The 11785-nt window shown below is 36.1% G+C and overlaps 1 protein-coding gene and 1 long non-coding RNA gene across 3 annotated transcripts in view; both read left to right on the plus strand.

The window, feature by feature from the left end:
• The window catches only part of LOC107670842 (phosphatidylcholine:ceramide cholinephosphotransferase 1-like), a 23127-nt gene extending 17805 nt beyond the window's left edge, over window positions 1–5322 (plus strand). Inside the window, exons 3-7 of one of the 2 annotated variants that reach the window (XR_001632129.1) lie at window positions 305–422; window positions 1063–1216; window positions 1463–1629; window positions 2763–3088; window positions 3810–5322. Coding sequence is in view for 1 of the 2 variants with exons in the window: in XM_016463618.1 (XP_016319104.1) it covers window positions 305–422; window positions 1063–1216; window positions 1463–1629; window positions 2763–2942 (619 nt within the window). In the remaining variant the exon portion in view is untranslated. Of the gene's footprint in view, window positions 1–304; window positions 423–1062; window positions 1217–1462; window positions 1630–2762 lie in introns of both variants that reach the window. The other variant, XM_016463618.1, reaches the window with a different exon arrangement.
• Window positions 5323–6063: 741 nt separating this feature from the next.
• Window positions 6064–9051, plus strand: LOC107670843 (uncharacterized). Its single transcript, XR_001632130.1, has 2 exons — window positions 6064–6475; window positions 7197–9051. It is a non-coding gene; the product is annotated as an uncharacterized LOC107670843 (long non-coding RNA).
• Window positions 9052–11785: the final 2734 nt, after the last annotated feature.

Below are 11785 nucleotides of genomic sequence, written 5' to 3' on the forward strand. Positions count from 1 at the left end.
TACTGTATGTATATATATATATATATATATACACCTTGCTACGTGTACTGCGTTAGGCTAACCGAGACTTGTCATTTGCACTTATATATTGTTGCTCTTTTGTTAGTTTTGTCTGCTTTTATTGTCCTCATTTGTAAGTCGCTTTGGATAAAAGTGTCTGCTAAATGACTAAATGTAAATGTAAATAATCTCCTGTCGTGACTCATAAACAGTCCAGAATGCATTATTCAGCGTTGCGATCCATAAACTATGACCTATCCTATGATCTGGCTATTTTTTGACTCTGATTTCTCTCCGTTTGCAGGTCCATAATCGGTCGTCGGTTCTTTTTTATTGTGGGAACTCTGTATTTGTACAGATGCGTGACCATGTACGCTACGACATTACCTGTGCCAGGCATGCACTTCAAGTGCTCCCCAAAGGTAACTTTTGAAGAATGAGAATACTTGTAGCTTGTCACTGAAACTAGACCTTTATGCAAGTTAATGTTGGTCTAGAATAGGCATACTATCTGAAGCAAATAGTGCTAAATACAGGTGTAAACCGGGTCAAGTGCTCAAATGACATTTGGTGGTAGACGAAAACATGTGACATCAAAAAATCTTGCACTCTGCCATAGTTTCCGATATCATTCATGCTTCTAAATATGAATATGCACATGCACGACTGATGTTTAAGAGCTGCAGCAGAAATTATCTGTGGCTAATGACCTATACTTCTGGTCTTCTCTTCACACAAAGCTTGCAACACTTGGTGAAGCATATAAGTAATGTGCACCACTTTTATGGTTTGTAAATAGAGGATGGTTTTTTGGTCACTGTGTGGTTTCTGGTTTCATAGCGTAAGAAAATTTGCATTAACCATACTCTAAAAAAGACAATGAAGGCAGAATATTTATTTTTGATTAAACTATTACTTTGAATCAAAGTTTGTGATAGAGAGTATAATGTAATAAAGATAATGCAATGAAGAAATGAAAACAACATGTTGGTTGTTTGTCTATCTTTAAATGTTTTTGTGCTTGTAAATGCTTATATGTGTGTGCTTGTGTGTGTCTTCCAGCTCTTCGGTGACTGGGAGGCACAGTCACGGCGAGTAATGAAAATGATGGCCGGTGGTGGCCTGTCAATCACTGGCTCACACTCTTTGTGTGGAGATTACTTGTACAGTGGACACACAGTGATGCTGACACTAACATACCTCTTTATTAAAGAGTGTGAGTACTCATATTTATTAACAATCATGTCGAAATATGCTTTAAAAATGTGATTTTTAGCCTCTACATGTTGTTGCGATTGTTTGATATTACCATCTAGTGGACATGATGGGCAATAACACATACATTAAAAACATATTATATAATACACAAACATACTTAAAACCAATGATAACATCTGTGAGTTTGGTATGTCTGCCTGCACTGGGAAACTATTATACATCATTTTTATTTTATTTTTTACAGATTCTCCACGGAGGTTCTGGTGGTATCACTGGATCTGCTGGTGCCTGAGTGCTGTTGGTATCTTCTGCATCCTGTTGGCTCATGATCACTACACCATAGACGTGGTGGTGGCCTACTTCATGACCACACGCCTCTTCTGGTGGTACCATACAATGGCCAATCAGCAGGTACATTTGTAGTTTAAAACTAGAAAATCTTTGCTTATTTACTGAATTTAAGCATCTTGTACTTATTTAATAATTCATACAAGATTTATAAAAAAATCATGCTGTAACTGTGTCTCAAATATGAGCTATATTCAGGTATCAGAGGTATATTCATTGCGGTCTAAATTCAATTTTTATTTATGTACTAAATTAAATCAGTTATAAATTAACAATTTTCTAAGAGATTTATTTATTTATTTATTTATTTATGCTATAAATTACACTACACTTCTTCAAACAATCCGATTCAGTTTTTCAATTTCAAATTCTTTATTGCCATGATTATGTCTGTATATAATATATACATATATTATGTCTGTATAAAATTACAATATTTACAATACAATAATAATGATACATATGTGACCCTGGACCACAAAACCAGTCTTAAGTCGCTGGGGTATATTTGTAGCAACAGCCAAAAATACATTGTATAGGTCAAAATTATTGATTTTTATTTTATGCCAAAAATCATTAGGATATTAAGTAAAGGTCATGTTCCATGAAGATATTTTGTAAATTTCCTACTGTAAATATATCAAAACTTAATTTTTGATTAGTAATATGCATTGCTAAGGACTTCATTTGGACAACTTTAAAGGAGATTTTCTCAATATTTTGATTTTTTTGCACCCTCAGATTCCAGATTTTCAAATAGTTGTATCTCAGCCAAATATTGTCCTATCCTTACAAACCATACATCAATGGAAAGCTTATTTATTCAGCTTTCAGAGGATGTATACATCTCAATTTCGAAAAATTGACCCTTATGACTGGTTTTGTGGTACAGGGTCACATATACACATTATACAACGATTTATACATAAATCAAGTAGTGACAAGAAAAAGAATATACAATATAACTAACAAAATAAATACTTACTATAGTATACATTGATGACCTTTGATTATATTGTATTCTTCAAGCCAGTAGTTGGTTTCTGAAGATGTGCAGCTAAAAATTTTTTTGCTACAGTTGATGGATAACTGTCTTTACCCAGTAACATCTGCATTTGAGCTCTTTCTGGAAAACCGTGGCATTACATTTTTTGTCTATTAATTCTCCTATCTTAATCTCCTCTGCTGTTCTATAGGCTCTAAAGGAAATTTCCACTGGAAACCTGTTCTCTCGTGTGTGGTGGTTTGGTCCATTCCAATACTTTGAGAGTAACGTACGTGGCATTGTGCCTCGAAACTACCAGCTGCCATTCTTGTTGCGAACAATGACGTGCACCCGGGTTAAGTACAGTAAGCTGGACTCGCGTGAGTCATGACCCATGGCTCCTGATTGGCTGGAGCTCTATGAGACTCTAAAAGAGAAACTACTCTTCCCGTCAAGCCCTGCAAAACTGGTTGAGCACTGTGACGCTTATACACAGATCATTTTGTAGTATTTGAAGCATTTCAATGTCCCTAGCAGGTATGTATTTGTATATAGCAGAGAGTCTAACAACTGGATTTGATTTGCTGCTCTTTATAATAGTTAAAAATGGCCAGGCCTTGGTCTGATAGAGAACTAAGCCTTTTTGCTGTCTTCTCGATGGACTTGGTCTGGCGGAGTATGTCATTAAAGTTAATTTACCTGCCAAAACTCTATTGAATAAACTGGAACACTTATAGAAACAGATTTTCTTTTTAAAAAGCAGCTTTTTGTAATAATTTTATTAATTCTGGAGTAAGACTTTTTCTAAATATTTCGCAGGTTTATTTTCCAAAAAAGTGTCGTCCAAATAGAATATCTTTTTTAGATTTGTACCTTCCTGAAAGCTGGGACCCGTACAGCTTCAGTGTTTTCTAGTGCCTTTCTTCCAAACACAGATATATATTTCAACATACAGTACATACACATGTAATATACACGCACACACATCAGTACATTCACCTTGTAGATGCTTTAAACATTTATATAATGTGGTAACCCGCAATGTTGTCTGTCTGAATGTCTAAATGTTCCGTTTGGCCTGTGATCATTAAGGGAGGCAGTATGTTTTTATAGAAGCTTTGGATGTGGGAGGTCAGTTCTGCCTTTCACATTACAACAATCCTTTGAATCTAACCCTGAGCACACACACTTCCTAGTGTTTAAAATTGGATGATTGTGTTCAATTATTCATTACTGAAGATTTACTTTTTCTTTTCAGTATCGTCCATTGGTCTAGCAAACAGAATACAGAAGAAATATAGGAGGGACTAGTTTTGACGTTTTTCCATCAGGATATAGTGTTCATTTAACAAAACACTGCTCAAACTTTGTCACGACTGAAGGGCTGTTCATACAGGACATGTTTTTGCTTTCAAAAAAGGTATCCGTAGTGGAATGAAACGAAATGTTTTAATAGTTTAACCGTTTTTAACATGCAAAACGCAGCGATTGTGGTCAGAGATGTCCGTGTAGGGTATGTTTACATAGTAAAACAACTAAAAGTGGTGCAGATGTGTGCCAGAACGCATCTTGTGTGACTGGCCTCAAGCGTGTGTTTCGTTAACTCTCTTAATGCACCAAAGTTTTAATCATGAGGTTAGCTCAGTCTCTTACTGCAAAATAGTTTTCATAAAGAATCAAAGCTAGACTTTGGAAACCATCCTAATATTAAGGAAAGTCAGAAAAGATTTATTTATACAGACTGAATTTTTACAATATTACGCTAATGATGTAAGTGTGTGTAGATGGGGTAATCTGTACATTAAATAACATGTAATATTGTTGTATACTGTGCAACATAACATGTTCATCTGTCAAAGTAAATTACCCTAATATGTGTAGCTTTTAACTATAAAAGTTTGGTAAAAGAAGGTATTCGAGGGCTTCTTCTTTAATGTGAAGTGTGTCTGCTCAAAATGTGCTTCTGCTAGCCAAAAGGAATCATCAAGTCTCTTGCTAAATAGTCGGAAGTGTTGTAAATGTTCTGGAGCAAGAACCAAATAAAAACTGGTGTTATTTGTGACAGGTAGACTGAATGACAGGCCTGTAAAACGACTGAATGAATCCCTGGAGTGTGAATGTACAACAGTTTAGAACTGAAAGGATAATCAGAAGCACTTTAAAATGATGCCCAGCCACACACTTCTCCAACACACTGCACTTCAGTGACCTGCACGCTAATAAACCCGGAGGGCAAAAACACCATTTTATTATTCCCCCAAGTAACAGCCTGACTGATGATGATGGTTTAATGCTTTGTCTTTCAAATGAAACTGACAGTGGAATCAGACCTGTGAATGTGCGACGTACCAATATGCAGCCAAAATGTAACATTTAGTGTGGATATGGATGGCTGCTATATGCCACATAATTATATTTGTTAATTTTTTTTTTTTTTCTCGACACCATGGAAAAGTCATAAAAACCAGTGTGGGGATATAGAAGATTTGAAGTTCTAAATAATAAAGTGTTTATTTAATTGGGAAATCCAGATTGTTAAGCTGTTCATTTAGCGTTGTGTTACACTGCCAACTGATTGACATGAGAAGTGAACAGAGTGTTGGCTTATGACTAAATGCATGTTGTATTTTGTTGTTGTTTTGTTTCCTTTTCATTGTCAATCATAGATCCAGCATTGTCAAATTACTTTGTCGAATGTAAACCTGTGCTAAACAATCTCTTAATATGAGACGGGAGTGGGGCAGATATTGAATAAAAAATTTAATATTCTGTATTGTCTGTATTTTTTCCCATTACTGTATTCTGTATTCTGTATTGTTCTTCATTAGCCCTTACTGCCTGACAATGACTTTTTAGATGTAGATGGTTTAGATCTAGTCATAGCATCACTCATCCTGAGAGTATATTGAGTGGATGTTGACTATTCCACAAGTATAATAGCAAGTATAGTGTTTTTGAAATATTCATGAAGTAAGCCATAGTCGGACATATTTAATGATTCTTTATATTAATATTTTTATCATGTTTGTCATTTTGTTCTTTTGCTGCCAGATTTACTAACGGCTTGCACCAGCACAAACCTCTTGGCAATAAAAAACTACCATCGGGATTTACTAAAGGCGTGGACAGTTATTTTTGCGACTGACCTTATGACCTTAAAATATGCATTTGTTGGGAGTTTCCCTTTCAGGTGCAAAACTGATGGGAGAGATTTAAATGAATCATGCATGGTGATTTACTAAGGTTTGCGGTAGTAAATTTATTGGTATTATTATGACTGGTTTTGTGGTACAGGGTCACATATACACATTATACAACGATTTATACATAAATCAAGTAGTGACAAGAAAAAGAATATACAATATAACTAACAAAATAAATACTTACTATAGTATACATTGATGACCTTTGATTATATTGTATTCTTCAAGCCAGTAGTTGGTTTCTGAAGATGTGCAGCTAAAAATTTTTTTGCTACAGTTGATGGATAACTGTCTTTACCCAGTAACATCTGCATTTGAGCTCTTTCTGGAAAACCGTGGCATTACATTTTTTGTCTATTAATTCTCCTATCTTAATCTCCTCTGCTGTTCTATAGGCTCTAAAGGAAATTTCCACTGGAAACCTGTTCTCTCGTGTGTGGTGGTTTGGTCCATTCCAATACTTTGAGAGTAACGTACGTGGCATTGTGCCTCGAAACTACCAGCTGCCATTCTTGTTGCGAACAATGACGTGCACCCGGGTTAAGTACAGTAAGCTGGACTCGCGTGAGTCATGACCCATGGCTCCTGATTGGCTGGAGCTCTATGAGACTCTAAAAGAGAAACTACTCTTCCCGTCAAGCCCTGCAAAACTGGTTGAGCACTGTGACGCTTATACACAGATCATTTTGTAGTATTTGAAGCATTTCAATGTCCCTAGCAGGTATGTATTTGTATATAGCAGAGAGTCTAACAACTGGATTTGATTTGCTGCTCTTTATAATAGTTAAAAATGGCCAGGCCTTGGTCTGATAGAGAACTAAGCCTTTTTGCTGTCTTCTCGATGGACTTGGTCTGGCGGAGTATGTCATTAAAGTTAATTTACCTGCCAAAACTCTATTGAATAAACTGGAACACTTATAGAAACAGATTTTCTTTTTAAAAAGCAGCTTTTTGTAATAATTTTATTAATTCTGGAGTAAGACTTTTTCTAAATATTTCGCAGGTTTATTTTCCAAAAAAGTGTCGTCCAAATAGAATATCTTTTTTAGATTTGTACCTTCCTGAAAGCTGGGACCCGTACAGCTTCAGTGTTTTCTAGTGCCTTTCTTCCAAACACAGATATATATTTCAACATACAGTACATACACATGTAATATACACGCACACACATCAGTACATTCACCTTGTAGATGCTTTAAACATTTATATAATGTGGTAACCCGCAATGTTGTCTGTCTGAATGTCTAAATGTTCCGTTTGGCCTGTGATCATTAAGGGAGGCAGTATGTTTTTATAGAAGCTTTGGATGTGGGAGGTCAGTTCTGCCTTTCACATTACAACAATCCTTTGAATCTAACCCTGAGCACACACACTTCCTAGTGTTTAAAATTGGATGATTGTGTTCAATTATTCATTACTGAAGATTTACTTTTTCTTTTCAGTATCGTCCATTGGTCTAGCAAACAGAATACAGAAGAAATATAGGAGGGACTAGTTTTGACGTTTTTCCATCAGGATATAGTGTTCATTTAACAAAACACTGCTCAAACTTTGTCACGACTGAAGGGCTGTTCATACAGGACATGTTTTTGCTTTCAAAAAAGGTATCCGTAGTGGAATGAAACGAAATGTTTTAATAGTTTAACCGTTTTTAACATGCAAAACGCAGCGATTGTGGTCAGAGATGTCCGTGTAGGGTATGTTTACATAGTAAAACAACTAAAAGTGGTGCAGATGTGTGCCAGAACGCATCTTGTGTGACTGGCCTCAAGCGTGTGTTTCGTTAACTCTCTTAATGCACCAAAGTTTTAATCATGAGGTTAGCTCAGTCTCTTACTGCAAAATAGTTTTCATAAAGAATCAAAGCTAGACTTTGGAAACCATCCTAATATTAAGGAAAGTCAGAAAAGATTTATTTATACAGACTGAATTTTTACAATATTACGCTAATGATGTAAGTGTGTGTAGATGGGGTAATCTGTACATTAAATAACATGTAATATTGTTGTATACTGTGCAACATAACATGTTCATCTGTCAAAGTAAATTACCCTAATATGTGTAGCTTTTAACTATAAAAGTTTGGTAAAAGAAGGTATTCGAGGGCTTCTTCTTTAATGTGAAGTGTGTCTGCTCAAAATGTGCTTCTGCTAGCCAAAAGGAATCATCAAGTCTCTTGCTAAATAGTCGGAAGTGTTGTAAATGTTCTGGAGCAAGAACCAAATAAAAACTGGTGTTATTTGTGACAGGTAGACTGAATGACAGGCCTGTAAAACGACTGAATGAATCCCTGGAGTGTGAATGTACAACAGTTTAGAACTGAAAGGATAATCAGAAGCACTTTAAAATGATGCCCAGCCACACACTTCTCCAACACACTGCACTTCAGTGACCTGCACGCTAATAAACCCGGAGGGCAAAAACACCATTTTATTATTCCCCCAAGTAACAGCCTGACTGATGATGATGGTTTAATGCTTTGTCTTTCAAATGAAACTGACAGTGGAATCAGACCTGTGAATGTGCGACGTACCAATATGCAGCCAAAATGTAACATTTAGTGTGGATATGGATGGCTGCTATATGCCACATAATTATATTTGTTAATTTTTTTTTTTTTTCTCGACACCATGGAAAAGTCATAAAAACCAGTGTGGGGATATAGAAGATTTGAAGTTCTAAATAATAAAGTGTTTATTTAATTGGGAAATCCAGATTGTTAAGCTGTTCATTTAGCGTTGTGTTACACTGCCAACTGATTGACATGAGAAGTGAACAGAGTGTTGGCTTATGACTAAATGCATGTTGTATTTTGTTGTTGTTTTGTTTCCTTTTCATTGTCAATCATAGATCCAGCATTGTCAAATTACTTTGTCGAATGTAAACCTGTGCTAAACAATCTCTTAATATGAGACGGGAGTGGGGCAGATATTGAATAAAAAATTTAATATTCTGTATTGTCTGTATTTTTTCCCATTACTGTATTCTGTATTCTGTATTGTTCTTCATTAGCCCTTACTGCCTGACAATGACTTTTTAGATGTAGATGGTTTAGATCTAGTCATAGCATCACTCATCCTGAGAGTATATTGAGTGGATGTTGACTATTCCACAAGTATAATAGCAAGTATAGTGTTTTTGAAATATTCATGAAGTAAGCCATAGTCGGACATATTTAATGATTCTTTATATTAATATTTTTATCATGTTTGTCATTTTGTTCTTTTGCTGCCAGATTTACTAACGGCTTGCACCAGCACAAACCTCTTGGCAATAAAAAACTACCATCGGGATTTACTAAAGGCGTGGACAGTTATTTTTGCGACTGACCTTATGACCTTAAAATATGCATTTGTTGGGAGTTTCCCTTTCAGGTGCAAAACTGATGGGAGAGATTTAAATGAATCATGCATGGTGATTTACTAAGGTTTGCGGTAGTAAATTTATTGGTATTATTTGTGCCATTATTTAATGCCCCAAAGAAGTATGACTTAACCCTATTTTGTGCCTGTGTTGTTAGCAGATTCTATTCACCTGATTATCAATGGCTTTGTTTGTTTGTGACTACGCTAATTTGTCCTGTGTCAGGATCCTGCCCTGACAGTCTTGTCTGTCCTGTCTTTGTTTATTTTGGGCCTGAGCACATGGCTGTCTTTGTTTGTGTTGGCCATGTGCTCCTCTTGTCTTGCCTCCTCGTTTTCAATCACCACACCCCCTTGTTTAGTCCTTGTTTGTCCAATTGTGTTCACCTGATCCTCGTGTGCTCTGCTCCCTTTATATTGTGCTCGTTTCCCTCTGGTTTTTGCTGGTTCGTTTTGTTTGTGTCTTGTGTGTATTCTCCTTGCTTGTGTCTTTAGTCTATTCTCCTTGCTTGTGTCTTTAGTCTTGTTAGAGCTTGCTATTCAGTGTATTGCATCCAGTCTAGTTTCCCTCTTGTTAATTCTAGTTTGTATTTCCTGTGTTTAGTCTAGTCTATAGTTCCAGTCTTTGTGGTTTAGTTCTTTATTTTAGTTCTTGAACCTTTTGATTTTGTCCTTTTTTAATTTTCTTTCTAGTTTTCGGGAAGGTTGCCTTTTTTTTTTTTTTTTTTTTTTTTTTTTTTTTTTTTTTTTTTTGTAGTTCTAATTTATTCCTAGCTTTTTCCTGTTGTTATCCTTTTGTTTTCATAAGTTCCAGTTAATTATTTCTAGTGTTTTATCTCTTTTTCAGTTTTATTTATTTATTATATCTCCCTAGTCATAGTCTCAAAAGTTTTTACTTTTGATCTGTCTATCTCTTGTTTCTCCTGTTCTGTTGTCTTGTCTTTGTGTGTGTCTGTCATGTTGGTTCCTGCCCTGCTTCCTGAGTCCTCCCTGGTCACTGATTCTTCTGACCTGACAGACATTTTGGTGCTTCAAGAGTTACCATTCCCCAGGGCCAAGTCTAGTTCTTTGAGCTGCTACCTGGTCCCCTTTTGCCACAGAGTCTGGAGCTACCCTCATCCCCGACCAGCCTGTTCTCCTGTCGTGTGCCATACCCTATTGTGTGGACTGTCTTCCTGCCTTGTCCTTTTGTGTTCCTGTTTTTGTTAAACTGTGATGTTCAAATAAAAGAAATGGCAGTTTGGCTAAACATAGGCTTTATTTTTTCATTTATTGCCCAACTAAAAGCAATGCCACGTGTCCAAATGATATACAAACTCAGACTCATGAGGATTAATCAGATTTTTGCAATGAAGTTAAGCAAGGATATTAAATAAACAAACACGCAAGGGCTAGAGGATGTGTAGAACGTCCCTGTGTGTTCACCCGTGATGGACCACACTCAAACACAAGTGTCAGACTGAGGAATGCCATTGTTTATATGGGATTGCTTACAGACCAACAAAATGACATAATTTTCCACAATGGCCATGAAGAAGCTGCATCTGCCCAGTAGGTGATCTGGAATCTGTGGGTGGCAAACACTATGGCTTTCTGCATAAATATTTAGTCATTTAAAACATTAACCAGACAGAGCTGTCAAAGCTTCTGACAGCATTCCAAAGCCAGGTATATACAAAGAATGGTTTTCTTTATATGGGTTGTGAAGTGCAGTCACACTGCTTCTGTTTTAAGATTCAGTTTGATGTGAAGTGAAAGTGAGAGCAGAAGTGTGCTGACATAAATAGTCATGATATGTGTGTATAGTCTAGCTATAGCAAGGTGAATGATTTCAGTCAGACTTTAGGTCATTTCCCCTCAAGCGTATCATTTGTGAGTTAATAAGCTGTAAGTGACCCATCAAGTGCATCTTTAACATGCATTGCAGTTTTTGTATAACCCTGCTGGTCGAAACACTGAAGAAGCACAAGAGTCAGATGTATTAGATAAGTGCATGGCAGTATGGTCAGATATAATTCAAAGATGTGAAGATACTAGTAAAAGGCTACACATAAAATGCACAGGCACTGAAATCAATGACCAGCATCACTCAGCTAATAAAATCATTTTGATGTGTGATGAGCATTGTAATATTTTAATATTCAAGTTAAATACAATTTTTATATTTCTGGATATAGCTATGCCTTTAAAAAATCAAATCAGTCTGTCTTTCTGTTTGTCTGTCTGTCCCAGTCAAAAGTTTGGATACACCTTGTCCTTCAGTGGGTTTTCTTTATTTTTATTATTTTCAACACTATGTAAATACTGAAGACAGTTATAGCGGAACAAATATGGAATTATGCCTAGTCAACCAAACTTGTTAAATAACACTGAATATGTTTTATATTTTCGATTCTTCAAAGTAGCCACCTGTTACTTTGATGGCTCTCCTGGCGTTCTCTCACTCAGCCTCCTGAGGTAGGCTAGTCACCTGGAATGGTTTTCCAACAATCTTAAAGGACTTCCCAGAGGTGTTGAGTAGGCTACTTGTTGGCTGCTTTTCCTTCACATAAGAACTTTTAACCACAAAAGATAGAATAAAACTTTGTACAGCTATTTATATTTAAAGGGGTCATATGATGCGATTTCAAGTTTTCCTTTCTCTTTGGAGTGTTACAAGCTGATTGTGC

This window comes from Sinocyclocheilus anshuiensis, unplaced genomic scaffold, assembly GCF_001515605.1.
Source record: "Sinocyclocheilus anshuiensis isolate Anshui unplaced genomic scaffold, SAMN03320099.WGS_v1.1 scaffold784, whole genome shotgun sequence".
NCBI lineage: Eukaryota > Metazoa > Chordata > Actinopteri > Cypriniformes > Cyprinidae > Sinocyclocheilus > Sinocyclocheilus anshuiensis.